This window comes from Pezoporus wallicus, unplaced genomic scaffold (assembly GCF_028554395.1).
Source record: "Pezoporus wallicus isolate ANWC-B61680 ecotype Strahan unplaced genomic scaffold, APGP_CSIRO_Pwel_v1 contig_3568, whole genome shotgun sequence".
Taxonomy (NCBI): Eukaryota; Metazoa; Chordata; class Aves; order Psittaciformes; family Psittacidae; genus Pezoporus; species Pezoporus wallicus.
Genome location: NW_026637826.1, coordinates 180,399 through 208,272, shown reverse-complemented (window position 1 = coordinate 208,272; position 27,874 = coordinate 180,399). Strand labels below are relative to the sequence as shown.

Here is a 27,874-nt window from a genome sequence, read left to right as displayed (position 1 = left end):
GGAAGCAGGATGGAGTGGAGCAGATGGGAGGCAGAAAACAAGCCTGCAATACAGAGCTCATCCCGGCGAGCTCATTACCCTGCGCTGCTTTTAATCACATTATTGCAGTGTGAAGGCCACTGATACATCGCACACATCTAAAATAAAGCTGAGGAAGTGCTGTCAGCTTCATTAGCCTGAGAGAGGCCATGGGAACAGATAAGAATAGGCTGATGCTGGAAAACACATCACCGGGTTGCTTAGTCAAAAGCTATATTTAGCAAGGGATTGAAATAACTGTAGTGGTTTTCAGCTGGGCTAATCTGTAAACCCTGGTTGCAGTAATACTTGCCCCGTTGATGGTACTGAAATCAATCAGTGGCTGCAGGAGGTGTCTGCAGTCCCCTTGCTGTCTTTCCCTGTAGATGGTCCCGGGAGCCTGTGGCTTAACGCTGGGGGGAATGCTGGCTCTTTGCTGAACTGCCTGCACCAGAAACACGACCTGCTCCACTGGACTGCATTTGAGAGTTGCATTTAGCACTCCTTTTCATTTACAGACTGTATAGATACGTATGCACGCATGAACTTCAGAAGCAGCACACACAAATGCAGTTAGCGAGCACAAGTGCAGGCAGGCTCTCCCTCATCCCAGAGCTGGCTGTCCCACGGTGATGTGTGAACACGCATGTGTGCACCACTGTCCATGCACAGCCAGCCCTGCCTGTCCCCCAGCTCCCCAGGGCTGCCCCTGCCTGCCCGCTGCCTCCGGTCCACTTTGCTCCTGGTCCCATCCTGTTGCCAGGGCCACCTGGATCCTCTCCATTCTCTGCCCACCACTGGCGTGGCTCTGACGAGCATCTCCTGCGTTTGCTCCATCTCGCCTCCTGCTCTCCAGTGCTTCCGGCATCACGGTGTGTTTCCTTGCCCTCGTTTCAAATCCCATCACTGCTTCAGCCTTCTAGGAGATACAGGGGCTGGGTGGAGGTAAAACCAGGCTCGTGGTTATTTGCTGATGGCACATGAGGTTTAAAACCACCCTTTGTGAACATGCTGTGGTCAGGACCGTGATGTGCATCCTCCCTCTGTGGGTGAGCATCCCAGAGAAGCAGTGACTGGCACAGGTTGGCACCCTCCCCTTGGCCCTGAAACTGCAGTAGCTTGGTTGAAGGGGTTTGGCAGGGGTGCGTGCTTCCTCCAGCCACACGGAGACAGTTTGGAAGGGCTCAGGAGAGTCCAGCTGTGAGAATGGGCTGAAATCAAGGGGGAGCAAGCACCAGCCAGAGCTCCTGCAGCGACATCCAAAGTGAATGAACACTGGGGTTTGCCTGGGGAGGCTGCTGGCAGAGAGAGCATCTTTGCCAAAGGGAGAGAAGGGCATAGGAGCACTTGGGGGGTGGAACCTGCCAGCCAGACCCCAGGCACTGCCTAAGATGGGTCTGAAACAGCCCTGGCATCTGATGATCAAGCATGACTCAGTCCCTTTCCTTTAAAACTGTACTAGAAACCATCCACAGCATGGACAGAACTGTGGTGTTCTTAGCACAGGGATGCTCAGTGCTTGGGAGATGGGATCCTACAGTGAGATGCCTCCATTTCTGCTGTGGGATGATGTGCAGAAGGTGTCTGGATGTCAGGAGCCCTCCTAAACGGGAGGTTTCCTGCAAGCAGGCTGAAAGGAGTGCTTGAGAATTGATTCTATGAGGTTCTTGTTGTTAATTTGGATCTTGATTCAGATACCAGAAGTGTTTTCCATATTTTCCAGGCACCCATCTGTCACAGTGATGAGCCCTGCACAGTACTTGTCAGCAAATAAATGAAATATTCCGGTGAGATTCACCGCATTTAATGCTGGGAGATGAGATCTGGCTTGCAAGATACTTACACTTCATGCTGCTTATCTTATTTTATACAGGTTTTTGTCCTGGTATTTTAATAGATACTGTTCTGATTGTGTAAAATAATACCACAGGACATAAATAACTGGGCAGAGTCCTATGGATGATGTTGTAGGGAGCAGTTTGTACTGGGGTGAAGACCATGGCTGTGCATTTCCCAGAGCCTGTAAAGGTTGCAGTAAGGGTCTTGGGGACGGTGGGACTGTCAGCAAGGGGCTAAATGGGGAAGCCTCTGGCACCGCTGGCTCCCACCAAGGCTCTCAGACCTCTGAGTCGCCGAACAGGGGGTTCATGTGCAACCGTGACGCTGAAGCTCGCTGGCTCTGTTGAAAACAACCCAACCCGCAGCTCTGGGGAATTCAGCATTTAATTAACTTGCCAAGCAGTAACGTTGACCAGAATTATGCGGGAAGGCTTCTATTTTCCTCAATTACAGTTTTGTTGTTGCCCATTAGTACATTAAAACAATTGCAGGGTAAAACCCAGTGGAGGTTGGCAAGCACAGCCATGGCTACATGCCACTGGGTACAGCTCTCAGGGGATGCTGGGTGCATCCCCCTGCATGCAGACCCTGCACCCTGTATCATCTTGGGGTATTGCAGCAGCATCCAGGGGGCTCCTCTCTCCAGAAACTTACTTTTTCCCATAACTCCTCTGCAGATCCCCGTGTTTGGAGGTGAGAAAGGCTGGGAACCGAGGCGTGCAGGCAGTGATGCTCCCAGGGGTGTAAGCTGATAACCTCGCTGGGCTGGGTAGCCCCGGCGCCTTTGCCACCTGCCTGCCCGCTGGCCGGTCTCCAGCCTGCCGTGCCAGCGCCTCTTCATTTAAGGCGGTATCTCAGGCGCTCTTTGGTTTCATCCTTCTTTTTAATTATTGATGCTTTCCTCTACCTGGAGCCCGCTCTGCATCCCAGTGGCTTCATCAGCCCCGGTGCCTATAGCCTGCACACCATGTGGTTAAACCCCCTGTGGCCGTCACCGCAGTGTGTCCTACGGCAGCAAACCTCAGTGCAGAGCGAAACCCCCATCCTGATCAGGGCCAAGGTTTCCAGCATCCTTAAGCACAGACACTCAGACAGGCGCGCCGTGTCTTGCTGTAAGCTCCTTACCCACTTACCACCCTGGCGAGGGGCACCCTGGCTTCCCAGGCACCCAACAGTTTGGCCATGCAAAGCACTAAATACAGCCTAATTATGATTATCTTCATGGGATCTGGTTAATCTCGATGGGGATTTACAAGCTGTTAGCAAATCAGACGGTCGTCGGATGTTTGCATTTTCTCAGGGGCAGCTTAATCCCGTTGGCTGTGTTAGCTGGAGTGTCTGTGGCCAAGTGATATGTATAGGGGAACTGCTTCTGAGTCAGCCTGTCTGGGAGGGAGCAGAGGTGCTGCAGGATAGCTAAACACAGTGCTGGTAACACTGCAGGACCACAGGAGAGGGATCGGTTATCTTCATGTGTTATCTTCATCAGGGACTGTAGCAATAGGACAAAGGGTAATAGGTTAAAACTTAAACAGGGGAGGTTTAGGGTAGATCTTAGGCAGAAGCTCTTCCCTGTGAGGGTGCTGAGGCGCTGGCACAGGGTGCCCAGAGAAGCTGTGGCTGCCCCATCCCTGGCAGTGTTCAAGGCCAGGTTGGACACAGGGGCTTGGAGCAACCTGCTCTAGTGGAAGGGGTCCCTGCCCGTGGCAGGGGTTGGAACTGGATGAGCTTTAAGGTCCCTTCCAACATAAACCAGTCTGGGATTCTGTGATTCCATCTGGCAGTGGCAGAATGTGAGGTGCCAGCACGTGGCTGTGGGGTGCCTCAAGTGCAGCATCTTCACTGAGCCCCTGGGTTTTAGCATCCAGAAGCTTGATGGGTGTGAGTGCTGGTGCTGGTGGGGCTGCAGAGGTCTGTTAAAGACAGGGACTGAGAGTCTGGAGAGGTTGTGCTGAGATGTTCCTGCTGGGCAGGGGCAGCTTTTCTTGCCTTCGTCTTCCCACTGCTGCAGCGGGCATGTGTAGGAGCTGGGCATCTCCTGCTGCTGGAGATACTCACTGCAGCAAGTGCAGGGATGCGATGGCAGATGCTGTGCTGGCTGCTGCAGCACAGTCTGTGCTCACAGTCTACACAGGCTGCTGCTGAGGCCTGGGTATGTCCTGTGGGACACTGGGAAAATCCAGTTATCCCTTCCTGGTTTTCTGCCATCCGAGGCTGTAACCGGAGTGATTTTCCACAGGGGCTCACACTAATGCAGGGTGCTGGACTGTTGGCAGGGTATCTCTGGCATGGGAGACCCCAGAGATGCTGAAAGAAAAGGCAGGAAGAGAAAATGCAAGCTCAGTATGTGCCAGGCTGTCATCCTGGGCATCTCCCAGGGCTTGACTAGCATCTCTCTGCCTGCTCTTTAGGCACGGGGTGTTTCAGAGTAGAGCTCCACAATCTTTCTGGCAGGGCTGGTTTCAGCAGAGACCATTCCCCTCCCCGCTTCCTGGTGTGGTCCCATGGAGAGTCGAGCTGGCACGTCTGTGAGAGCAGGACAGCAGGGTGAGCTGCTCCAAGTGGGGCAGCCGCTGAGAGCAATGGCTGCTGCAGAGCCCACAGCAGGGAGCAGCCTGAAGGGAGGATGCTCAGGCCAATCTGTGGAGTCATCAGATCCCCATGGCATGAATCAGTGCCATCTTGAAGGGCCTCTAAGCCTTGTCCTGATGAGATGACACCATTAGGTCCTTACCACTGACACCTGCCTTGCACCGTGGTGGTGTCCCTTGCCTTCATGGACTCAGAAAGGTGTTGGTGGGGGAATGTGGTGTCTCCAGCCCAGCCACCCACACAGAGCAGGGCAGCCACCAACGTGAGGGGCTTGATCTAGCAAAGTCTTGAACACCTCCAAGGGTGGAAACCCCATGGAGACTGTCCTGGGGTGCACCATGGCCTCAGGAAAGGGGCTTTTCCTAATGTCACCCTGAACCTCTGCTCTTGCAAAGCTTGGACATCTGTACCCAGGAAAACTCAGACAAAAGGAGTGTGCTGATCCAGGAGGCTGCACATTTTGAAGGGTTGTCCCAGCAGGGCACTGGCCAGAATGTGTGTGACTGGCACAAGAGCCACCTCCTTGGATGAGACCTGATGGGTACTCAGCATCCAGGCTTGGCACTTGATGGCCAGCATTGACTTTCCATGGTCATCCTTGGACTGAATTTTGGCCTGGAAGGGCAAAAGCAGTTGTGCCCATCCCACGAGCACACGGTCTGGCAGGGTGGGATATCATGAGCATGGGCAATGCCCCATTCAGGGAGTGTATTAAGGGCCTGGATGGGGCAGGCTGGGTAGTTCAAAGCAGGCTGCTCTCTGGTTCCTTCAGGATCAAGGTAGGAGCTGGCATGATGATGTGGCAGAGAGAGATGGGCAGGAGCTGTTAGCCTCGAGGAAGGAGCTCTGATGAAGGAAAATGGGATTCCTGAAAGAAAAATGAAAGGCCGTGTATTTCCATGAGGCAGGGATTCAATTTGTGACACGCAATCACATCTCCTTCTGCACTCTGGAATAATTACACAGCAGAGCAGGGCGAGGAGACCTGATTCAGAGGCACAGGGATGAGACCAAGTTCTGAAATAAAAGAAGACAAATGCAATCATTAGGATACAATAGGCTGCACTTGCTCCTTAATTAGACTTTCTCTTTGATTAAGCAGTAATTAAATATTACCGTGCTGAAAGGGAATTTTTTTATGGCCCTCCGAAGCCCTAATGTATTCTTAAGATGTCTGTGTGAAGAGCAGGGGCTCTGCGGGGTGGTGGGAGGGAGGATGCTGCACCCCTTCCCTGCAGAAGAAGCCCTCCTGCCACTCTTGCCTGGAGAGCATGGGCTGGATGGCTGCTGCTGGTCCAGATCACTGTGGGAGTCACTTGTGTTCCCCAAGTGTCCGTGGGGAACCCTGCTCCCGGCCACCTCCCACTGTGAAGCATCTCCAGCATCTCACTGTCCATGGGGACTCCTGGGCGAGGGATGCAGGTACCAAGCCCCACTGCACTGCTGCCGTGCTGTAGGTATGGTTGTTAGAGTCATAGAGTCACAGAATCATTTAGGTTGGAAAAGACCCTTAAGATCATTGAGTCCAACCATTAACTCAGCACTACCAATTCCACCAGTAAACCATGTCTATGCATCTTCTCGGTGCCTCCAGGATGGTGACTGAATCACCTCCCGGGGCAGCCTGTCTCAGTGCTTGACAACCCTTTTGGTAAAGAAATTTTCCCTAGTAACCAATCTGATCCTCCCCTGGCACAGCTTGAGCCCATGTCCTTGAGGCCGTTTTGGTGAACCTCATCTTCTACATGGAGACCATGGCCTCTGTGGCCCCAGGAGGCACAGCTGGCTCGCAGCCCCTGCCCCAGGCTGGTCCAGCTGAAGACCAAGACTACCTCCCTGGGGCCAGCCATGCCCTGAGGTTTGCCACCCCAAGCTTTGCAAGCAATGGATCAGCAAAAGAGGAGGCTGGGCAAAGGACTTGGAGCATAGTGGGCTTTTAGCAGCGAAACCAGAAAATGTTTAAGCTGATGAAACATCAAAAGGGAAGGAAATGTCAGGCTCCTATTCCTGGACATTCCTGGGTGGGTAAAAATAGCCCCTGGGCGACACATGGGGTGAAAGTGCTTCTGATCTCTTAATGCAGAGCCCCTGCCATAGCCCCATGGGCTCTCTGCCACTCACAGCCCTGCTTGCAAGCTGCTTTTTCCAGGCCATAAAACGCCAGCTCTTGCTGAGAATTTCACTAGACAAGATTGTCTTGTTCTTTTCCTGCACAGTGGGTACTTCAGGTAATATCTTTGGGAAATTTTTGCCTACTTGTGTACCCAGTATTTTTTTTATAATCTAGGGGGAAAAAAAAAAAGATCCTGAAGTATTATGATTATGCTGTTAAACCTTTGTTGTATCAAGGAAAACAAATCAGAGCAAGAGGGAAGCTGTGTGGAGCCTGGGAAGTGTTAAGCAGTGGTAGCAGTCTGTCTTTGCTGTTTAATTTCACTTAAAACCAAACTACCAGCAAGACTGGAGATGAAAAGAGCTGGTGATGCTGAAGTGTCGTGGGGGAGAGGGTGAAATCCCTGTGTCATAGCCACTGTCTGAACATCACTGGGGTCTGAATAAGGGCAGGGGTAGGTGTAAGCTCGGTGGTCAGTCTCTTCTAGATGGCTTTTAGGGTACAGCTGCAACACCTCATGCCCCTCGGCAGCTCGTGCTGGTGTTCTGGCACTTGCCTGGCCTCTCCGAAGGTGACGGTTTGGTTTGGGTGTGCTGAGCCCTTTGCACCATGGCCATGTGTCCCGTCAGCTGAACGTCTGGGTGAGCTGAGCTTCGCCTCTCTCTGTTTTGCAGAAGAACGAGTGGCTGTGTTTGAACTGCCAAACTCAGCGGCTGCTGGAGGGCAGCCTGGGCGACCCTGCCCCAATGCCGCTGCCTGCCCCGAAGCAGCCTGCACCCGGCTCCCCCAGGCACCAGCCGCCAGCGGCCAGCCAGCAGCAGCGAGCAGCCGCGCCGGCCCCCACCGAGCCGGCTGCACCCCCCGAGCGCCAGCCTTCGCCTGCCAAGAGCCTCCGGGCTGGCGAGCAGAGCAGGGCCCCCAGCCCTGCCCCGGCAGAGAAGAAGCCCCCGGCGCCGGCAGAGGACAAGCCACTGCCCAAAGCTGCGCCGGAGCCTCCCAGAGCTCCTGAGAGCACGGCACCGAAGGGGAAGAGCGTGACCCCCAAACCGGAGGTGGAGAGCAAAGAGAGCCGGGCACCCGCCGAGGCACCACGGGCCAAGGAGGAGGTGAGCTATTAGGGTGCATGCAGCTCCCGCATCCCCCGGGACCACATCCTGCCCGGGTCTGGCCTGGCTCTGAGTCATGCCTCTGCCAGCTGCCATGCTCAGAATCATCAAATAAACCAGGTTGGCAAAGACCTTTAAGATCATCAAGTCCAACCATTACCCCAGCGCTGCCAAGGCCACTGCTAACCCATGGCACTGAGGGCCTTGGCTACGTGGGTGTTGAGCACTTCCAGGGACAGTGATTCCACCACTGGCCTGGGAAGTGAGGGTTTATTCCAAGTCAGAGCAGAAATTATGCCATTGAGGCCATTTGCTTCAGGAAATGGCCTTTTGGAAAGCAGTGAGCTCAAAACACTGCTGTCTCAGCATTTCCAAACCACTTAGAAACTTCATGGGCTATATAGCAGCATACTGGTTTTGCCTTCTTCTTATTAGGAATACATCGATTTGGGCATAGTCCAGGTCATCATCAGCCTTTGGATTTGTTTTAAAATAATGTGAGGGCAGTTGAATTTCTTCTGTAACAGAAAACTTATTTCACAATGTTTCATGTTGCAGCAGACAGCGTTTTACAAGCTCCTCGTCCCACCTCTTTTTCTAAATTCAACAAAATTTGGGGAAACATTTGGCTGCATTGGGACTGTTTTCTCCCAGCAGCAACCATCCCAGCAGCAGCCAGCACAGTCCCCCGTGGGAAGGGGATCCCACCACCCTGGAGGTGTGGGATCACGGCTGCCCCCCTGTGACATCAAGCAGCTCCCAAGGAAGAGGCTTCTCAAATAAAGCCCATGGAGCCTCTGTGGGGTGATGGGCCCTGCTGGGAGCACTGGGGCTGGGCATGATGATGGTGCTTTTCCCATGGCTTGGAGGTTTGCCCCCTGCGCTGCCTAATTGTAATGTCAATTAGAAGGGTCTGTTTCTTTCTGCTGGTATCTAATGAAGATCCTGGGGGCCCCCTGCCTCTGAAGGCTGCTTTTGCAGGGCTGTCAGTCATGGAACTTAACATTCTTTAGAAGGTGGCTGCTCTTTACGGCTGCCACTGGTCCTTTCAGTGCCACCACACCAGCCTGGCCAGGCACCGGGGTACAAGGGCTGCTCCCTCCACATACACGCATTCCCTCACTGGCTCTCTAAGTGATGGGCAGTGAAAGCTGTCAATATTGCCATTAGACAGATGTCTTGTGTTTGTTACTGAGGACAGATGATACTGATGGGGCCCAGTTTCTTAAATGTATTTATGGGTCCCACAGTGCCTTTGCTCCTGGAGACATTTGCTGTGCTATGCCCCGTTTGCAAGACACCACTGATAGGGGTGACACTGGGTGGCCCCCAGCCATCATGCTGGGCTGGCTCCCAGTGCTGCCCAGACTTTCCGCATGCTTCCAAGAAGAGGATTTGGGCTTAGCAGGGCAGCAGCCCCACAGCTGCCTGTGTCTGATGCTGTGCTGTCTCTTGCCAACAGGATGGGAGCAAGCCTTACCCCCCGGACCTGTCCCGCAGCCCCCAGAGCCTGAGTGACACCGGATACTCCTCTGATGGCATCTCCAGCTCGCAGAGCGAGATCACAGGCCTGGTGCAGCAGGAGGAGGAGAAGCTGAGCAGCACCGGGCTGGCCGGGCAGAGTCCCCCCAGCCCCTCTGAGCTCACCAAGCTGGAGAGCAGCATGCGGCCTCTCCTGGAGGGCCGGGGTGCACCGCCGGAGCCCACTGAGCGTGGCAAGAGCAGCACGGAGCCGCGGGAGGAGCAGCGGCAGCGGCAGCGGCCACGGTACCTCTCCATCACCCCCGAAGCCTTCGACTCGGATGAGGAGCTGGAGGACATCCTGGAGGAGGATGAGGACTCGCTGGAGTGGGAGAACCAGCGGGAGCGGAGGGAGAGCGCGGAGTCGTCGGATGAGTTCGGCAGCAAGCTGCGGCACGACTACGTGGAGGACAGCAGCGAAGGGGGCTTCTCCCCGGTACCTCCCCGGCCCAAGGGCCGTGAGGCTGACGTGAGCGATGAGGAGTTCATGCGGAGGCAGATCCTGGAGATGAGCGCAGAGGAGGACAACCTCGAAGAGGAGGAGGAGGAAGGCTATGGGCGCACCAAGTACAGCGTCCCCAAAGCTGGGCAGAAGGCCGAGGCAGAGAAGGGCAAAGAGCCCGCTAAGCGGCGCCTGCCACATGGTGCCAGCAGCATGTATGAGGAGAGAAAGGAGGTGGAGACAGCAGAGGGTGATGACCTGAGCACGGCACAGGGGGGGCTGCGGCGCTTCAAGACCATCGAGCTGAACAGCACAACTGGCTACGGCCGGGAGATGGAGATAGGGCAGGAGGTGGATGCCAGCCTAGACCGGGAGCCTGAGCTGGAGATGGAGAGCCTGACGGGCTCCCCCGAAGAGCGCTCCCGGGGCGAGTACTCCTCCACCCTGCCAGCCACGACACCCAGCTACACCTCGGGCACTTCACCCACCTCCATCTCCTCCCTGGAGGAAGACAGTGACAGCAGCCCCAGCCGTCGACAGCGCCTGGAGGAGGTGAAGCAGCAGAGAAAGGCTCGCCACCGCTCGCATGGTCCCTTGCTGCCCACCATTGAGGACTCATCTGAGGAGGAGGAGCTGCGGGAGGAAGAAGAGCTGCTGCGGGAGCAGGAGAAGATGCGGGAGGTGGAGCAGCAGCGCATCCGGAGCACAGCACGCAAGACCAAGCGCGACAAGGAGGAGCTGAGGGCCCAGCGGAGGAGAGAGCGCTCCAAAACCCCCCCCAGCAACCTCTCCCCCATCGAGGATGCCTCCCCCACTGAGGAGCTGCGGCAGGCGGCAGAGATGGAGGAGCTGCACCGCTCCTCCTGTTCTGAGTACTCACCCTCCATCGACTCAGAGGCTGAGAGCTTTGACGCAGTGACCTCCAAGCTGTACAAGTCAGGCAGCGAATACAACCTGCCCACCTTCATGTCACTGTACTCCCCGACGGAGAAGGGGGAGAGCAGCCCCAGCCAGCCTGCCAGCAAGCCCCTCAAGAGCGCTGAGGAAGCCTACGAGGAGATGATGAGGAAGGCAGAGATGATGCAGAAGCAGCAGGTCCAGCAGGCTCAGCCAGCGGTTTCCTACGGCAGCACCTACCAGCAGGTCAGCTACCACGGCACCGAGGGCCAGAAGAACAGCTTCGATTACCAGTACACGGAGGAGTACCGATACGATGGTGGCCCCGCACACCCCTCCCAGCCCAGCTATCCAAGCGGGAAGGCAGGAGCGGTGTATGAGGAGATCCTACAGACCTCACAGAGCATCTCCAGGATGCATCGGTCCTCCTCCTTCGACCTGTCCCTTGAGCAGGGAGAGAAGACAAAGGGGCAGGAGGAGACGTACCAGGAGAAGCACTTCCTCCATGCCGAGAGTGCCTACGCTGACCTGATGAAGCAGAATGGTGGCCCGCTCACCCCTGGCACCAGCCCCACGCAGCTCTCCGCTCCCGTCTCTTTTGCCACTTCCGACAGCAGCACAGCCAAGGCCATTCCCGATGTCCGGGTCACCCAGCATTTTGCAAAAGAGGGGCAAGACCCAGCCAAGCTCCAGGGCACCCCGGCAGCTCCCAGCCCAGCATTCAAGGCTCCTACCACTCCTTACGCCTACAGCAAAGGTGCTAGCACAGTGACAACAGCAGCAGCCAGCCCTGGGAGCGTGCTGCGCACCTACAGCTCCCCAGCTCCAGAGGCCCCATCCGTACCTAGCAGAAGCTACAGCCCGGTGAAGAGCACTGTCAGCTACGGCTCGCAGACGGAGGACATCAGCAGAAGCAAGGCAGTGGTGGAGATCAGTGTGCAGACAGCCAGGGAGAAGCTCCCGGCTGTGAGCGACAGCAAGCCCCTGCCACCAAAGACGTACACCTTCTACAAGAGCTCCAGCCCTCCCCTCTCACCCACCTCCCCCACGCAGAGTCCCACCCGCACCACAAAGGCCACGGCAGAGTTTTCCACGCAGACGCAGAGCCCCCTCCTGCCCTACGAGGGTCCCACCGCCAGCCCCCCCACCTCTTCCCCCATGGTAGCACAGGGGACGCAGACACCCCACCGGGCGGGCTCCCCACGCCTGGTGCGGCAGCCCTCCTCACAGGATGCTCCCTTCATGCTGATCCCTCTGGCGGCTGACGCAGCCAGCCAGACTAAGCCAACCAGCTCCGGCTCCTCAACATCTCCCACCTCATCGCCCACCAAGCCGAGCCGGCAGCTGCCAGCACACGGCTACAGCCAGGCGCCAGAGACGGAGCAGCCGCTGACTGCCTACATCAGGGTACAGCCGGTGAAGGAGCACACCCAGAAGGCACCCGCTGTGACTTCAGCTGCTGATGGCATCACGGGGCTGTACGGCTGGGGAGCACTCCCTGCAGAAAACATCTCCCTCTGCCGCATTTCCTCCATCCCCGGCACATCCCGGGTCGAGCCAGGGCCCAAGGTGCCGAGCACTAACGCCATGGACTTACGGACCGCGCTGAAATCTGCCCCCATCATCATAACAGACCAAGGCATGGATCTCACCTCCTTGGCCACAGAGGCCAGGAAGTACTGCCTGACCTTGGACCACATCCCGAGCCGGCAGTCCACAGCCATCCAGCCCCTGATCATCAACCTCAACGCACAGGAGCAGCCCCACGCCATCATCGCAGCAGCCAGCACTGCCAGCCTGGCCATCGCCTCCCCCATGCTCCTCTCGCAGCCCAAGCAGCCCGTGGTCTATGGAGACCCTTTCCAGAGCCGGGTGGACTTCGGGCAGGGGACCGGGAGCCCAGTGTGCTTGGCACAGGTGAAGCAGGTGGAGCAGGGCGTCCAGACGGCTGCTGTCAGAGCCAGTGGGGTGCCTGTTGCCAAGTCTGAGCCCTCCGCTGCCCCCCAGCCCAAGTTTGCAAGGTACGGTGTGCCGGGACAGATGGTGAAGAAGGACATGCTCATCACACAGACCGGTGCAGCACAGAATGTTGGTGGCCTCCAGCAGCCCTTCCTGCCAGAGCCAGGATCAGAGCTGTACCGGGCAGTGCCGGTGGAGCTAAAAAGCCAGAGCCCTCTCCTTGCCCTGGGTGGGAAGAAGTCCCAGGTGATGATGGTGCAGATGGAGGAGGCAGCAGCTGGCCCAGTGACCAAAGTGCTGAAGGAGGAACCACCGGCCAATGTTCTGGACCTCACGGGCATGAAGCCAGAGAGCCAGGTTGCCTGCTGTGACGTGGTCTACAAGTTCCCCTTTGGTGGCAGCTGCACCGGCGCCTTCAACCCCACCTCCAAGATGCCAGAGAAGAAAGCTGGGGAGGCAGCAGCGCCTGGCCGGAAAGCCAGTGGGCCCCTCTATGGCAGCAGGGAGCCAGAGCTGACGGAGACCTTCCCCTTCCGTGAGCAGCCAGCACCGGCACCCCCAGTCTACGAGGAGCAGAAGTTTTACCCCAGTGGCGCCTTCGGCCGCCTCTACTCCTCCATGTCAGACACAAACCTCTCCGAAATTGGGGTGGGCTACTACCCCACAAAGGGGGATCAGCCCTTCGCCTCCCCAGCGGGTGATGCCGCCGTGGACCTCAGCACCATGAAGCACTCCTACAGCGTGGGCTTCGCCGAGGAGGGGTACCTGGGCCAGGGGCTGCAGTATGGCTCCTTCTCCGACCTCCGCCAGCCAGCGGAGCTGCTGGGCCGCCCGCTGCCCATGCGCAGGTACAGCTCAGCCTCCAACATCTACTCTGACTACCGCTTCTCGCCCCGGGCAGACCTGGCCAGCTTCCAGGAGTCCAGTCTGGCCCACTACAGTGCCACCACAGCACGGGAGATCAGCCGCATGTGCGCGGCCCTCAACTCCATGGACCAGTATGGCGGCCGGCACGCCAATGGCCCCGACCTGATGCCCTACGGCCCCGGTGCCGGGCCAGGGGGGCCGGGCGGGGTGGCGGCTCCACAGCAGGGCCCTGTGCCCCCCAAACCCAGCGGGATGTACAACCCCAGCTTCCCTGAGGGGCGGCAGGGCTTCGGCAGCCTGGCACAGTACAACATCCCCGGCGTCCGCCTGGGCACCATCCGGCAGATGTTCCCTTCCACCGCCACCGTGCGGGCCGCCGACGGCATGATCTACTCAACCATCAACACGCCCATCGCCTCCACGCTGCCCATCACCACCCAGCCAGCCTCGGTGCTGCGGCCCATGCTGCGTGGGCTCTACAGACCCTACAGCCCGGGCGGTGTGGCAGCGGTGCCTCTGGCCAGCCTGGCCAGGCTGCCGGTCGTCACCCCCCGTGTCCCACTGGCAGCACAGGGCCTCTACCGCTACCCAGCGCCGAGCCGGCCGGCCCCGCCAGCCTCACTGATGGAGACACCCGTGTACCTGGGCAAGCCCATCAGCACAGCACCGGCGGCAGCGGGTGCCAGTCCCGCTCCCAAAGTCCCCACCACCAGTGGCTTGCAGAGAGCGGAGCCGGCGGGAGCTGCTCCCCGTGCCGAGGGGCCAGCGGCACCAGCGGCCAGCAAGGAGGGCGGGCAGGCAGCGCCGGTGGCCAAGGCAGCTCAGGATGGAGGTGCGCAGCGGGAGGAGCGGGAGCGGGAGGAGGAGCGGCAGCGCAAGCAGCAGGAGCACGTGCTGCAGCTGGAGCGGGAGCGCGTGGAGCTGGAGAAGCTGCGCCAGCTGCGGCTGCAGGAGGAGCTGGAGCGGGAGCGAGCGGAGCTGCAGCGGCACCGGGAGAAGGAGCAGCTGCTGGTGCAGCGGGAGCTGCAGGAGCTGCAGTGCATCAAGCAGCAGGTGCTGCAGCAGCAGCAGGAGGAGCGGCACGCACAGCTGGCGCTGCAGCGGGAGCAGCTCGCACAGCAGCGCCTGCAGCTCGAGCACATCCACCAGCTCCAGCACCAGCTGCAGCAGCAGCTCGAGGAGCAGAAGAGGCAGAAGAGCGCGTTCCCCGCGCCCGCCGAACCCAGCGCCCGCCCACCCGAGGGGCCTGCCGAGGGGCCGCGGGGTCTGCCGCAGCACAACGGGCACGCGTGGCCGCCACCCAGCCAGGCGCCTCTGGATGGCCCTGCCGGGCCCCGCTACCCCGCGCCACAGCGCCCGCTCAGCAGCTCGGCCTCGGACATGTCGCTGCAAGCCGAGGATTCCTGGGAACCTGGACGGGGCATCAAGAAGAGGAACTCGATGCCCCGGCTGCGGGACGCCTACGAGAAGGAGGCTTCGCGGGAAGCCTTTGCGGGGAGGAAGACGGCGGACAGCAGTGTGCAGACGGACGAGGAGGACAGCGAGGAGCGGTACCTGCTGTCACGGCGGCGGCGGGCGCGGCGCAGCACCGACTGCAGCGTGCAGACGGATGAGGAGGACAGCGGGGAGTGGGAGCAGCCCGTGCGCCGCCGACGCTCCCGGCCCTCGCGGCACACGGAGGCTGGTGCCGAGGGCAAGGCGGAGGGTACAGCCCGCGGTATGGCCAGCGTGGGCATCCAGACCATCAGCGACTGCTCGGTGCAGACAGAGCCTGACCAGCTCCTCCGCGTCTCCCCCTCCATCCACATCACCACCCACGACCCCCGGGTGGAGATCATCAAGTACATCTCAGCTCCGGAGAAGACACAGCGTGGCGAGAGCCTGGCGTGTCAGACGGAGCCAGAGCCAGCCCCCCAGCCCGGCGTCGTGGTGCCCCAGCTGACGGTGCCCACCACCATCCCGCCCTACTCCACCAACCTTCAGATGGTGAGCACAGGCCCCCTGGACCCCCACGCCATCCGGCAGCAGACCCTGGGCAAATTTGAGAAGAAGAAACCTGATCCCCTGGAAATTGGCTACCAGTCCCATCTGCCGGCCGAGTCCCTCTCCCAGCTGGTGACCCGCCAGCCGCCCCGCTCTCCTCAGGTCCTCTACTCGCCTGTCTCTCCCTTGTCGCCCCATCGCCTCCTGGAGTCCTCCTTCGCCACCAGTGAGCGGCTGAACAAGGCTCACGTCCCCCCGCAGAAGCACTTCACCACCGACTTGTCCCCCCGCCAGCAGACGCTGCCGCGACCCATCAAGACCATGCAGCGCTCCCTCTCAGACCCCAAGCCCATCAGCCCCACTGCCGAGGAGGCCGGCAAGGACAGGTTCTCCCTCTACCAGCATGCGCTGCTCCCTGGCACACAGGTATGTCAGCATGGGGAACAAACATTCCCTCGGGGAATGGCCTCAGGAGGCGCCTCGGGACATTCTGGTTTCATTAGCACTGCGGCAATTAATGATTTAAAAAGCTGGCTTCTCACAGTGACTGGTGACAGCCAGTGGACACAGACCAAAGCTGGCTGCTGGAGGGAGGCCCTGGAGATCCATGGGCTGCACGAGCCCATCGGTGGGCAGGAGCTGCTGCTGGCTGTCAGGGTTGTACCCTGTCCCCTGCCCCAGCTGTGTCCTCTTCCTCTCCCAGGGAGCAGCCGACATGCATGGCTCTGGTTTGGGTGTTGGTGGCTCTTATTCCCACCTTTGTCCCCTTGGGCTGCCAAGTGCCCAGCAAAGAGCCCTGGGGCAATATGCAGGGCAGGAGCAGCTCCAACCTCTCTGAAGCCAAACACCTGAGGACAGAAAGCATTTCTTGTGGCACGGGGCCGTCACGGCGCTTGGCCAGCTGCCACCCTCGGAATTACTCACTGAAAGCGCCCTGCCTGTTACTTCCATCCTATTTATTGTGCTTTTACATAAATGCTGCTTCCTCAGTGCATGGGGGAACACGTGCACGGTGGCTGCCTGACCGCAACCTCTGGGCATGGGAGGAGCTCCATGATACTCAAGGGGGAGCATGGGGGGACACCCTCCTGCATCACTGACCAAGCGTTCCTTTGTTTTGCAGGTTGGGGGGCTGCAGTCAAGCCCACTGTCACGGAAGGTGAAGCGGACACTGCCCAGCCCACCACCCGAGGAGCCCCATGTGCCCCTGGCCAGCTCAGCCACCCCCCAGCTCTACCTGAGCAGCCTGGCACCCAAAGCCACCGCGCCAGTCACCAAGGCCAGCCTGCTGAAGGAGCTGGACCGTGACCTGAGGCTGGTGGAGCACGAGGCCACCAAGCTGCGGAAGAAGCAGGCAGAGCTGGACGAGGAGGAGAAGGAGATCGACGCCAAGCTGAAGTACCTGGAGCTGGGCATCACCCAGCGCAAGGAATCGCTGCTGAAGGAGCGTGGAGGTGGGCGAGACCACCCTTACCTGCGCTGCGCCGGGGACCGCCGCGACTACCTGTCGGACAGCGAGCTGCACAGCCTGCGCCTCGCCGCCTATGACGGCACCGGCCTGCGCCCTGTGCCCGCCGGGCAGTACCCTGACTTTGCCGCTGCCTCCTACGGCGCCTACCCATACCCTGCCCCGCAGGGCCCCGCTGCTTTCCCGCCGCCACGCCTGCAGCATCCCCAGTACCCCGCAGCCAGCACCGCACAGGATGGCTTGCCAGCGGCCCCACTGCCTGCCTTCGCCTCGCCTGGTGCCTTCACAGCCCCCGGCGCTGCATACCCAGAGCTGGGCACTCCAGGCCAGCCGGGCTTCCAGCCCCAAAACCCCTACCAAGCCCCGAGCGCCTTTGCCGGAGCGGCCACCATGCCAGCGGCACAGCCTGCCCTCTTCCAGAGCCCAGCAGACGTAGCTGGTGCGCACCAGAAGCCACGGCAGACCTCGCTGGCTGACCTGGAACAGAAGATCCCCACCAACTACGAGGTCATTGGCGCAGCCACCACCTCCTCCGCCATTCCCGATGTCACCTTCAGCACCGCGCCAGCCAGCGGTAGCTATGAGCAGTACAAGGCACCAGAGGCCCGGCAGGCTGAGAGAGCCAGTGCAGCTCCAGGCCCCTCAGCAAGCTTCTCTTCAGAGTCCCTCTACACCAGCCTGGAGCAGAACATCCCCCGTAACTACGTGATGATCGAGGACATCAGCGAGCTCACCAAGGAGAGCCCAGCAGTGGAGGGGCAGAAAGCAGAGCCAACGGGCACAGGCACTGACAGCCGCCATGGCAGAGAGAAGAGCGAGCTGGGGGATGCCGAGAGCTCCAGCCGGCCCTGCTGCTACAGCAAAGCTGAGGAGGAGTCTGAGGAGGACATCTATGACCACCATGGCCACGACTATCGAGGGAAGAACAGCTACCATCGGGGCACGGAGACCAATGGCAGGGTGTCAGGTGGCTCTACCGGCTCATCCTACTACTATGGGGACAGTGAGTACCGGCACTCCTCAAGGGTGGACAAGCACGGCTCTGGTGCAGCTCTACCGAAACATTCATCCAAGAACCTGGCACCGGCCGTTGTCTCCTCAAAGCGCAGCAAGCACAGGAAGCAGGGCATGGAGCAGAAGATCTCCAAGTTCTCCCCCATCGAAGAAGCCAAAGACGTGGAGTCAGACCTGGCCTCCTATTCAGCGACAAGCTCAGTCGGCAGCAGCAACGTGGCCTCCAGGGCCAAGAAGTTGCAGGAGGAGATCACCTATGGCCTGAAGAAGAACGTCTATGAGCAGCAGAAGTACTACGGTGTCTCCAGCCGGGATCTGGTAGACGAGGAGGAGCGGGTCTATGCCGCCGGCAGAACCCGCTCCTCTGGCTATGGGGTGGAGAAGTCCTCTGGCAGGGAGGCAGGCAGCCGGAGCAAGTCCTATGAGCGGGAGGGCACAGAGCGCTCCCAGAAAGGTGGCTCCAAGCCCTCGTCCCTCAGCATGAGCCAGAGCCGTGGGCGGGCACCCATCCGCACACAGCCCTCAGAGGAGGAGAGCCCTGTCAGCCCCCTGGGGAAGGCGGTGGGGGCACCACGTGCTGCCGGGGGGCCCGGTCCCCAGTCAGCAGGGGACCCCTGCTCCCAGTTCTGCTCCAGCCACTCGTTGCCTGATGTACAAAAGCACATCAAAGACGTGCCAAGGAGTCACTCGTACAAGCATGAGGAGGGCTACGGCATGGATGATGCCCATTGCGTTGTCTCGGACAGTGAAGGTAACGGCTACCCGTGGTGACCACCCCAGAGCATGGCACTTCCCCGGGGCATGCCCGTCCGCTCGTACGCAGAGACACTTTCACCGCCTCAGTTTGCTTGACATGTGCCTTCCTCCCCTTGCCCTGGGTGTTCGGTGTTAGCCGGTCCCACCGGTCCCACACCGTGCCCTGCCGTGCCGCGTCCCATCCCCACCGGCAACGGGCTGTCCCCTGCGCGCGTGCCCGCTGCTTGCCTCTCCCTCATCATTGCATGGCTTCCACCCGGGCAGCCTTGACCGAGACATTGACTGTGGTTTGTTTTTGGTTTCTGAAGCCTATCATTTGGGTCAGGAGGAGACAGACTGGTTTGATAAGCCCAGGGAGGCACGCGCGGAGCGGGTCAGGCACTACGGTGGCCACTCTTCCTCGCAGAAGAGACCCCCCGTTAAGCACACCTACCATGACTACGACGAGCCCCTCGACGAGGACCCATGGCAGCACGATGACTACCCCCAGCACCGCGAGCACCGGCACCACAGGGAGTACGATCGCCATGCTGGCAGCTCCCGGCACGCCGGCGATGAGCCCCCGCGCCGCTCGGCCAAGCAGCACCCACGAGAGCCCAGCCGCCATGAGCCCCGAGGCCACGGGCCACCGGCTGCCACCAAGAAGGCGCAGCAGCCTGAGCCCCGTGCGCCCGCACCCTACGGCCCCAGCTCTGCTGAGTACACCCCATCGTCCCGCCCTACTGCTCACCACCACGGCGCTGAGACCCCCAAGGCGCAGAAGCCTCCCCAGCCACACGGGCCGGCCACCCCAGCGCCGAAGCAGGAGCCCCTCACACACACGCAGCAGCCGGCGAGCAGACAGCAGCAGGCAGGGCAGCAGGCAGCACGGCAGCAGCCGGCGGCAAGGCAGGCTGCCCAGCCCACGGGCTCAGCGCAGCCTGAGGCGAGGGGCAGGACGCAGGGACCCCCATCGGCCCGGCCACCGCAGCAGCAGCAGCAGCCAGGGCCAGCGCAGGCCGCAGGGAAGGCACCGGCCACAGTCCATGCACAGCCAGGAGGGCACCCAGCGCCGGCGGTAAGTACTGGCTCAGCTGTGTCCTGGCCACGCAGCATTGCCATGGGCAAGGGCTGGCAGGGGTTTAGGAATGGGAGCCATGGGGCAAGATGTATTCTACCCATGTGCCCACCATAGCCACCCTGAGTGCCACAGGAGCAGCAGTCCCTTTGAAGGGACCCAGGAGGGGCCATCCCCATGCCTTAGATCCCTTGCTGCCTCTTTTGGGGCTGTGGAGCAGTGTTTGGGGTTTTTGGTGTCGCCTCCCTGCCCATGCCACCCCTAGAGGATGCTCTCTAAGAGTTATTTTCCCTGTTCCAGCCAAAACCGGAGCAGACGGATGCACCCAAACCTGCAGCAAAAGTGCCACAGCAGCCGGGGAGAGCGCCCACATCACAGCCTCTGGGAGCAGCAGGTCAGTAGGTCTGGCAGCACACTGCCATTCACCCCCACACTGGCTGCCTGGCACCCCTGCGGCTCAGCCGAGCTCCCATGGCCATCCCCTGCTAATGGTGGCTTCATTTGTCCCCTAGCAGATGTCAAGGCCGGTCCAAGGGCACCCGGGCCGCGTGGTCCTGCCGGCACAGCCATGGGGCAGCCCGGGGTGGAAGGAGAGAGTGTCTTCTCCAAAATCCTGCCAGGGGGGGCAGCGGAACAGGCAGGCAAATTGACTGAAGGTGAGGGCTGCACCAGGGGATGGGGATGGCACGGTGGTGCTCTCCTGCACCAACACTCAGTCGGGCACCTTGGGGGTGGCCACGGTGCTCCTGCGGTTTGGGATCTGGTGAGGTGGGGACCAGGGTGTCTGCGCCATGCTGACACCTCTCCTGCCTTCCCCACAGCGGTGTCAGCTTTTGGCAAGAAGTTCACTTCGTTCTGGTGAGAGAACGGCACAAGGTGAGTGCAGCCGCGCCGGGCGCTGTGCCACAAGCTCTCGATGCCCTGGCCAGGCCTGACGCCCTGCTGTTCCCTCCTGCTGCAGGAGTTTGGGAAGCGAGTGGAGATCGAGTCGTTGCAGTGGAAAAACCTATGAAGAAGCCACTGAATTCAGCACACGGCGCCAGACTCTGAGTATAACAGTGAGTGTCCGGGGCAGCTGCACACAAGTTCCCTCCATTGCACCGGTCCCCTCCTCCATGCCATCCCTGGGGTTCCCATGGCACCGCTGTCCCCACTGGCACGTGCCAAGTCGTGCCTCCAGGGTGAGGAGGACATGGTGCAGCCCTGTCCTCTTCACACTGAGCCACTCATTCCCATCTTCATCCCCAAGTGCCGGCCCCAAGCTCAGGCGTGGGGTTTGGCCTTGTTCCCCAGTCTCAGCAGTGCCATGTGAGCCGATGCCACGTGGATGCTGGTGCAGACCCTGGGTTTGTGGGGAAGGTTTGGGCAGCCTGAGCTCTGCTCTGGGAGCCCGTCCAGCATGGGGGTGGCAGCAGCTGCTCTGCCAGCAGCGCCACTTGGCTTGCCATGGCCCATGTGATAGGGTCCCTTCCGCGGGGACATCGCTGCTCGTGCCAACGCCTCTCTCTGTGTCTCTTGCAAGCTTTTGAAAGCAGGGCAATCCCTGGATGCTGGACCAAACGGCGGCCAAACGGGGCCCCAGCGGACGCCCTGGGGCAGGTGCCCCCCACGCCTGGCGAGCAGCTCCGGTGCGCACACGGCAAAGCCCCAGCAGCCGCCCCAAGGGGACAGGCCTGATCCGGAGCATCGGGTCAGGCCCCGTAGGTGGGCCGTGGCCCTTTCTCAAGATTATACACAGAGTTGCTCCCTCCGAACTCCAGCTCTGGCCTCTTCATAGGTTTTTCCCCCTCTGAGGGCTGGGTGCCATGTGCGCCGTTCCTCCTTCCTGACCCCGTCCGCCCCACCAGGGTGTCCCCGCGGCCCCTGCACTGTGGCCCGCTCCTGGCCCCACCGGGGAGCCCCCGGAGCGCGTCAGCTAGGACCTAACACTGTTTCACTACTGAAATACGAGGCCATAGGACTCTGACAGGTGGCACGGCCGGCCTTTGCTGCCGCAGCCGCCAGCTGGGCACATGTCCCGGCACTCAGTGCCGCCCCGAAGCCATTGGAAGCATTGAAAGGGCCGCGCTTGCCCTTGCCACACAGCCAGCGCGCCCACCGCCGGGCACCCCTTTTCTTTCAAGAACAGCCTTAATCATCCCACTTTGATTTCTGTGTATACCTCATCCACACTGGGGAGGGCACGGGGCGTCGTTGGGGAGGGATCCTTTCTTTTCTCAGTTTCTTTTGAGTTCTTTTGGTTTTGGTTTTGGTTTTGTTTTCTAAACTTTATACCAAATCCTCTTCCCTCTTTGCTTTGTGCGATGAGTTAGCACACGGGCTGTCGTCTGTAGAAGCAATAGAGTGCAGGAGGCTACAAAAGAGCACAAATCCCGTGGAACAAGATCAGGAGAGCTTTGCCTCCGGCAGTATCTTCCTCTTACTGTGCAATCCAAGTCCTTCTCAAGCCATTTCGTGGGGACAGCCAGTGCGGCGGCCGGTGGCCAAAGCCCACTCGCCCTGCCAGGAGGGGGTTACTTGGGGATGGGGAGCAGCTGGCAGGCAAGGAGGAGGCTTGCCCACGCCCCGCTGCCTCCCCATGCCGGCAGCACCCGCCAGTGCCCCCGCTCACCCGCCTGATGTTCTATGCAACGAAATAACACGACTCCAGAACAAGACCTGTGAATAGCTAATCGGTTTAATGTCGCGCCTAAAGGGTTTCATCGCAAAGCGTGCCGCCGAGCGACCCAAGAACTTACTCTTTACCAACCACCCGTGCGTATGAATTCGTGGCATGTTCGACCCACGGAGGGCCACTTTGCCAAAGGGCAGCCCTAGCGCCCGTGACCGTCTGTCCCGTCGTAGAGCATGGCTTGCTACTTCTCTGCACGGTTCCACCCGCCTTTCAGTGCTTGCTGTTCTTTGCCTGGACTTTTCTTTTTCTCTTTTCCATCAGTCCATCGCTGTACTGAAAGCTCTTTGCAGATTTATGCACTTGTTATCAAGGGCCCAGTTCCCGAGGGATGCCCACGCTCTGCGGCAGGTCCCTCGTGGGGGCTCTGTCTGCCCCAAGGCTGGGGAAGAGGCCAGCAGCTGTGGGACCAGAGGGAGCGTGGAGTTCTCGTGGGGGGAACGGAGGACAGCCCTACCCTTGCGAGCACCCATTGATGACAAGTGGGTTCCTCCTCCGGGCCCCGCTGCCCCTCGCGCTGTAAATACTTGTACAGTGTGTAAACTGCCCGCGGGACTGAGACCCCCGCCGAGGCCCGTTCTGCCGCCCGAGCACACCCGCCACCTCGCCTTGGTGTCCGCCGGGACTGGGGGCACGTGTCCCACCCCGCCGGGCCGCCAGGCTGCAGTCTGCTGGCCGGCGCGGGGGGACGGAGGGTGCGAAGGGCCGGGCGCCGTTGGCAGCAGTAGGCGCGATGCCGGGTGCGCTCCCTCTGAACATTGTGACGGTGTGCGTGTCTGCTGTGCTCTGTGCCACCCGTAGTGACCCCGTTCCGTGCCGTACCGTGCTGTACCGTGCCGTGCCGCCCCGCCGCTGTGTCGTGACTCCCTCCCAGAAGCTGCCCCCTCACCAGGTGTTTCTGTGGGAACAGAATAAAAAGGACTTGACACAAACCACCGACTGGCCCCGATTCCTGCCTGCGAAGGGGGGGGGGGGGGGGGGGGGGCCGGGACATCGGCAGGGCTGGGAGTGCGGGTCTGGCCGGTGCCCAGCACCGGCGGGATGGGGGTCCCGGTGGGGCCCGATCTCCTCAGCCTGCATCCGGAGCGACACTCAGCGCTGCAGCCGCCTGCCGGGGGTACCGCTCCGGGGCGGCCCAGAGGCCCGCGGTGAACGAGTGCCCCCGGCCGGCAGCGGCCCCGAACCCCGCACCTCCTGCGGCAGCGGTGGCGGCGCCGCGCGTGCCCACCAGGGGGCGCCTCAACGCGGGACGTTGGGCCAGCGCCGCAGCCAATAGGAGGCGCCGCAGTCCGCAGGCCCCTCCTCTCTATCCCGGAAGTGCTGGCCCTGGCCACGCCCCCGCTCTACCGCCGCGACATGGAGTCACCGGTGAGGGGCTGCGGGGGGGGGGGGACGGGACGGGGGGCGCGTGACGTCACTGCGCGGGACCCCGCCGGCCCAGCTCCCGCCAGGGCTGCACCCCGGTACCTGCCCGCGGTGCCCCGGGTCCAGCCTGGCTCTGCTCGCCGGGGCTGCCCAGCACCGCAGTCACCGCCCCTCCACCCTCGTACACCCTCCGTGCCCTAGTGAGTGCCCCCAGTGCCGTCCTCATCCCCCCGTGTACCCCAGGACCTTCCTAATCCCCCGTGCACCCTCCTGCACCCCACCATGCCCTGGTCCTCGCCGCCCTGCACCGTGTCCCCCAGCCACCCTGTGGCTGTCCCACAGATGCCCCTGATCCCGGAGGAGATGGTGGAGCTGTACCGGGAGCTGAGCGGGCACCCGGGGCTCAGCACCGCCAGCCTCGGCCCTGATGTCACCACCCAGTACGGGGGCAAGCACTGCAGCCTCAGCACCGGTACGGGGGTGAGGTGGGGGTCCGGGGGGTCCCTGCCTGCCTGGCGGGGCTGCGGCCGGTGAGCTCACCCCACTTCTCGTAGAGTGGTTGCAGCGGGACCTGGAGCGGGCTGAGAACATCAGGTTCTGCCGCCAGTACCTCATCTTCCACGACGGGGCCTCCATCGTCTACTCGGGACCCACCGGCACCTGCTCTGAGATCAAGGGCGAGTGAGTCTCGTCCTATCCTGCCCTTTGCTGGCATCCCCTCGGGGTGCTGATGGCGGGGGGCTGATGGGCACCCATACACCCACAGGCTGCTGAGCCAGGTGTCCCCCAGCGGGGCCCTGAAGGCTGTTCTGCGCAAGGTCTCCAACAAGGAGAAGAAGGAGAAGCAGTTCCTGGAGGTGAGAGGGGGATCGGGGCCGGCCTGGGTACTCTGTGGGCTTGGGGATGGATCCACATTGAACCCTGGGGCTGTTGCGTATCTCTGCCCCCAGGTCTGGGATCAGAACCGCAAGGTGAAGAGCATTGACCTGACGACGCTGGACAAGCACGGCAGCGTCTATGATGATGGTGAGGGTCTGGGGGATGTGGAGTATGGGGGGACGGGGTGACTGGTGCCTGACCCACCTCTGCAGATGAGTTTGGCTGCCTGGCCTGGTCACACTCGGAGACCCACCTGCTCTACGTGGCGGAGAAGAAGCGTCCCAAGGCTGAGTCCTTCTTCCAGAGAAAAGAGCTGCATGTCTCAGATGAGGACATGGAGCAGCCAAAGAAGGAGGATGAACCTCTCAAGGTGGGGTCCCCCCACTCTGATGCAGACTGTGACGAGTGGGATGACGATGGGGCTGACGGGGCTGTGCGCAGGGTGAGCAGTTCGTGTACCACGAGGACTGGGGGGAAACACTGAGCACCCGCAGCGTGCCCGTCCTCTGCGTCCTGGACATTGAGGGCAGCAGCATCTCAGTGCTGGAGGGCATCCCGGATCACCTCTCCCCTGGCCAGGTCAGGATGGGGAACGCACAGAAAGGGAGGTTTTGGGGGCCATTGGCAGTGCAAGCTGCTTATTCTCCTCTCCCCACAGGCTTTCTGGTGTCCAGGTGATACCGGTGTGGTGTTCGTGGGCTGGTGGCACGAGCCCTTCCGCCTGGGGCTGCGACACTGCACCAACCGCCGGTGAGTCCCTACAGGGCACCCTGCCCCACAGCCAGGCCCCCCAGCCCCATGGTGACACCCATCTCTGCCGGCAGGTCAGCGCTATTCTACGTGGACCTGACGGGCGGGAGTTGCGGTGAGCAGCGCGTACCCCAGTTCCGCAGGTGCCCCGGCTCCGAGCAGTGCCTCACTGTGTCTTCATGCCCATGCAGAGCTGCTCTCCGAGGACACCAAGGCTGTGTGGTCCCCGCGGCTCAGCCCGGATCACTGCCGCATCGTCTACCTGGAAAACGATGCCATGGGCCCCCACCAGCAGTGCAGCCGGCTCCGCATGGTGAGCAGCACCAGTGGGACACTGGTATGGTGCCCGTGCTGCAGGGGGGGCTGGCAGCAGGGCAGTGTGACCCCCTCCTAAAGCTCTAGTGGGGACAACACCCGCCCTGTGCTGTGCCTCCTGCAGTACGACTGGTACACCGAAGAGACCAGCACAGTGCTGGAGGTGGTGCCGCGGCAAGTGTGGGGTGAGTGCAGCCCTGAGGGTGTTTAGGGGGGTCACAGAACGGTGCTGAGCACCACCGCTCTCATTGCAGGTGCTTTCCCGGGTATCTACAATGTGCTGCCAGGGCTGTGCTGGGCAGCCGACAGCCGCAGGATCGTGCTGGATACGGTCCAGCGCAGTCAGCAGGTGAGGGCTGCCATGCTGGGACGGCACTGCGGGGCACAGGGCAGCTGAGACACGTCAGGGCTCTGTTGGACTCTGCCCTCGTGCCCCTAGGACGTGTTTGTGGTGGACACGGTGACGGGTGCCACAACCTCACTGACTGCTGGTGAGTGGGGGGCCAGCAGCACCATCCCAGTGCTGGGGCAGGGTAGGTGGTCACGTCTGCAGGTCCGATCCCCTCTCCTCCCCAGATGCCCCCCAGGGATGCTGGTCTGTCCTCACCATTGACCGGAACATCTTGGTGGCCAGCTTCTCCACCCCTAGCTGCCCCCCAGCACTGGTAAGGTGATGTCCCCCTCCCTCCTCAGTGCCCACCAGCCCCTCAGTGCTGACGCTCACCTTCTCCCATGCAGAAAGTGGCCATGCTGCCCGAGGCTGGCCAGGAGGCGCAGGTACGGTGGGTCTGCCTGCAGGATGCACCCTCTGTGCCCAGTATCAGCTGGGACATCCGCACCTTGCAGCCCCCGCCAGAGCAGGAGAACCCCCAGTATGGTGAGTGCTGTGGGGCCAGGCTGGGCTTCACCACCCACCCCGAACCCTGCCGCCCCTCACCCTGCCTCCACAGCGGGCCTGGACTTCGATGCCATCTTCCTGCGCCCAAGCGAGGGCCCTGCTGCTCAGAAACCGCCCCTGGTTGTGATGCCCCATGGTAAGAGCTTGCCCCTGCCCGGCTCTGGCCCCTGCCCTGGCCACACAGTGTCACCCCCACCTTTACCTTTGCCTTTTGCAGGGGGTCCCCACTCTGTCTTCACAGCTGGGTGGATGCTGTACCCGGCGGCACTGTGCCGCATGGGCTTTGCTGTGCTACTGGGTGAGTGACACAAGGGCTCTGGGGCACTGCTGGGTGTCACAGCGCCCACGGTGTGCCCAGGACAGGGGGAGGAAAGGCTCTGATGCTGCCCCGTTCCCACCCCAGTGAATTACCGTGGCTCACTGGGCTTTGGCCAGGACAGTGTGGCCTCGCTGCCAGGCAACGTGGGCACGCAGGATGTACGTGATGTGCAGGTATGGCCCTGACAATAGAGTCCTGCAGCCCCCTGAGCTCCCAGGGTGCCCCGAGGAGGGGAAGCAGATCTTCCTGCCTCACGGGTATCCCCCGCGATGGCAGCTCTGTGTGGAGCGGGTGCTGCAGGAGGAGGCGCTGGATGCCAGCCGGGTGGCACTAGTGGGTGGCTCACATGGAGGCTTCCTGGCGTGCCACCTCCTGGGCCAGTTCCCCGACACGTACCACGCCTGCGTGGTCCGCAACCCCGTGGTGAACATTGCCTCCATGGTGGGCACCACCGACATCCCTGACTGGTGAGTACCAACGCCCTCACCTGCCTGCACCCCAGCCCTGCGTGCATCCCCGTCCCTCTCACCCACAGGTGCCTGACGGAGACGGGGCTGCCCTATGCACCCGATGCACTCCCAGACCCAGCCCAGTGGACGGAGATGCTGCACAAGTCCCCCGTGCGCTACGTGAACCAGGTACATCACCATCCCTCTCCCCATCCCCGGCAGCAGAGCCGGTGCTGAGGCTGTGCCGATCCCACAGGTCCGTGCCCCCGTGCTGCTGCTGCTTGGAGAGGACGACCGGCGTGTGCCCCCCAGGCAGGGGCTGGAGTATTACCGTGCCCTCAAGGCCCGGGGTGTCCCCACACGGTGAGTGGGGTGCAGGGTGCCTGGGCAGTGGGGTGTAGGCACAGCACTAACCCCCCTCTCCCCTGCAGGCTGCTCTGGTACCCAGGGAACAGCCACGCATTGGCGGGCGTTGAGGCCGAAGCTGACGGCTTCATGAACATAGCGCTGTGGCTGTCCAAGCACCTTCGGTGCTAACAGCCACCACCACGTTGCCCCCCTCACCCCAATAAACGGTGTAGCTCAGCAGCCCGGTG

The 27,874-nt window shown here is 61.2% G+C and overlaps 2 protein-coding genes across 2 annotated transcripts in view; both read left to right on the top strand.

The window, feature by feature from the left end:
* Positions 1-23,238, top strand: part of BSN (bassoon presynaptic cytomatrix protein) — a 95,350-nt gene extending 72,112 nt beyond the window's left edge. The window contains exons 4-12 of the mRNA XM_057407670.1: positions 7,237-7,668; positions 9,131-15,763; positions 16,461-18,570; positions 18,884-19,632; positions 19,933-20,026; positions 20,148-20,288; positions 20,454-20,508; positions 20,594-20,690; positions 21,155-23,238. Coding sequence (XP_057263653.1) covers positions 7,237-7,668; positions 9,131-15,763; positions 16,461-18,570; positions 18,884-19,632; positions 19,933-20,026; positions 20,148-20,288; positions 20,454-20,494 — 10,200 coding nt within the window. The 3' untranslated portion in view covers positions 20,495-20,508; positions 20,594-20,690; positions 21,155-23,238. The remainder of the gene's footprint in view (positions 1-7,236; positions 7,669-9,130; positions 15,764-16,460; positions 18,571-18,883; positions 19,633-19,932; positions 20,027-20,147; positions 20,289-20,453; positions 20,509-20,593; positions 20,691-21,154) is intronic.
* A 746-nt stretch (positions 23,239-23,984) lies between these two features.
* LOC130598342 (acylamino-acid-releasing enzyme-like) lies at positions 23,985-27,866 on the top strand. The gene is made up of 21 exons (XM_057407659.1): positions 23,985-24,140; positions 24,223-24,349; positions 24,435-24,525; positions 24,619-24,694; positions 24,760-24,917; positions 24,989-25,126; positions 25,206-25,297; positions 25,372-25,412; positions 25,489-25,610; positions 25,737-25,797; positions 25,867-25,961; positions 26,052-26,103; positions 26,189-26,277; positions 26,351-26,489; positions 26,563-26,646; positions 26,728-26,808; positions 26,914-27,002; positions 27,106-27,296; positions 27,365-27,467; positions 27,535-27,641; positions 27,710-27,866. The coding sequence occupies exons 1-21, from the start codon at positions 24,011-24,013 to the stop codon at positions 27,813-27,815; spliced, it is 2,172 nt and encodes a 723-aa protein (XP_057263642.1). The 5' UTR covers positions 23,985-24,010; the 3' UTR covers positions 27,816-27,866.
* Positions 27,867-27,874: the final 8 nt, after the last annotated feature.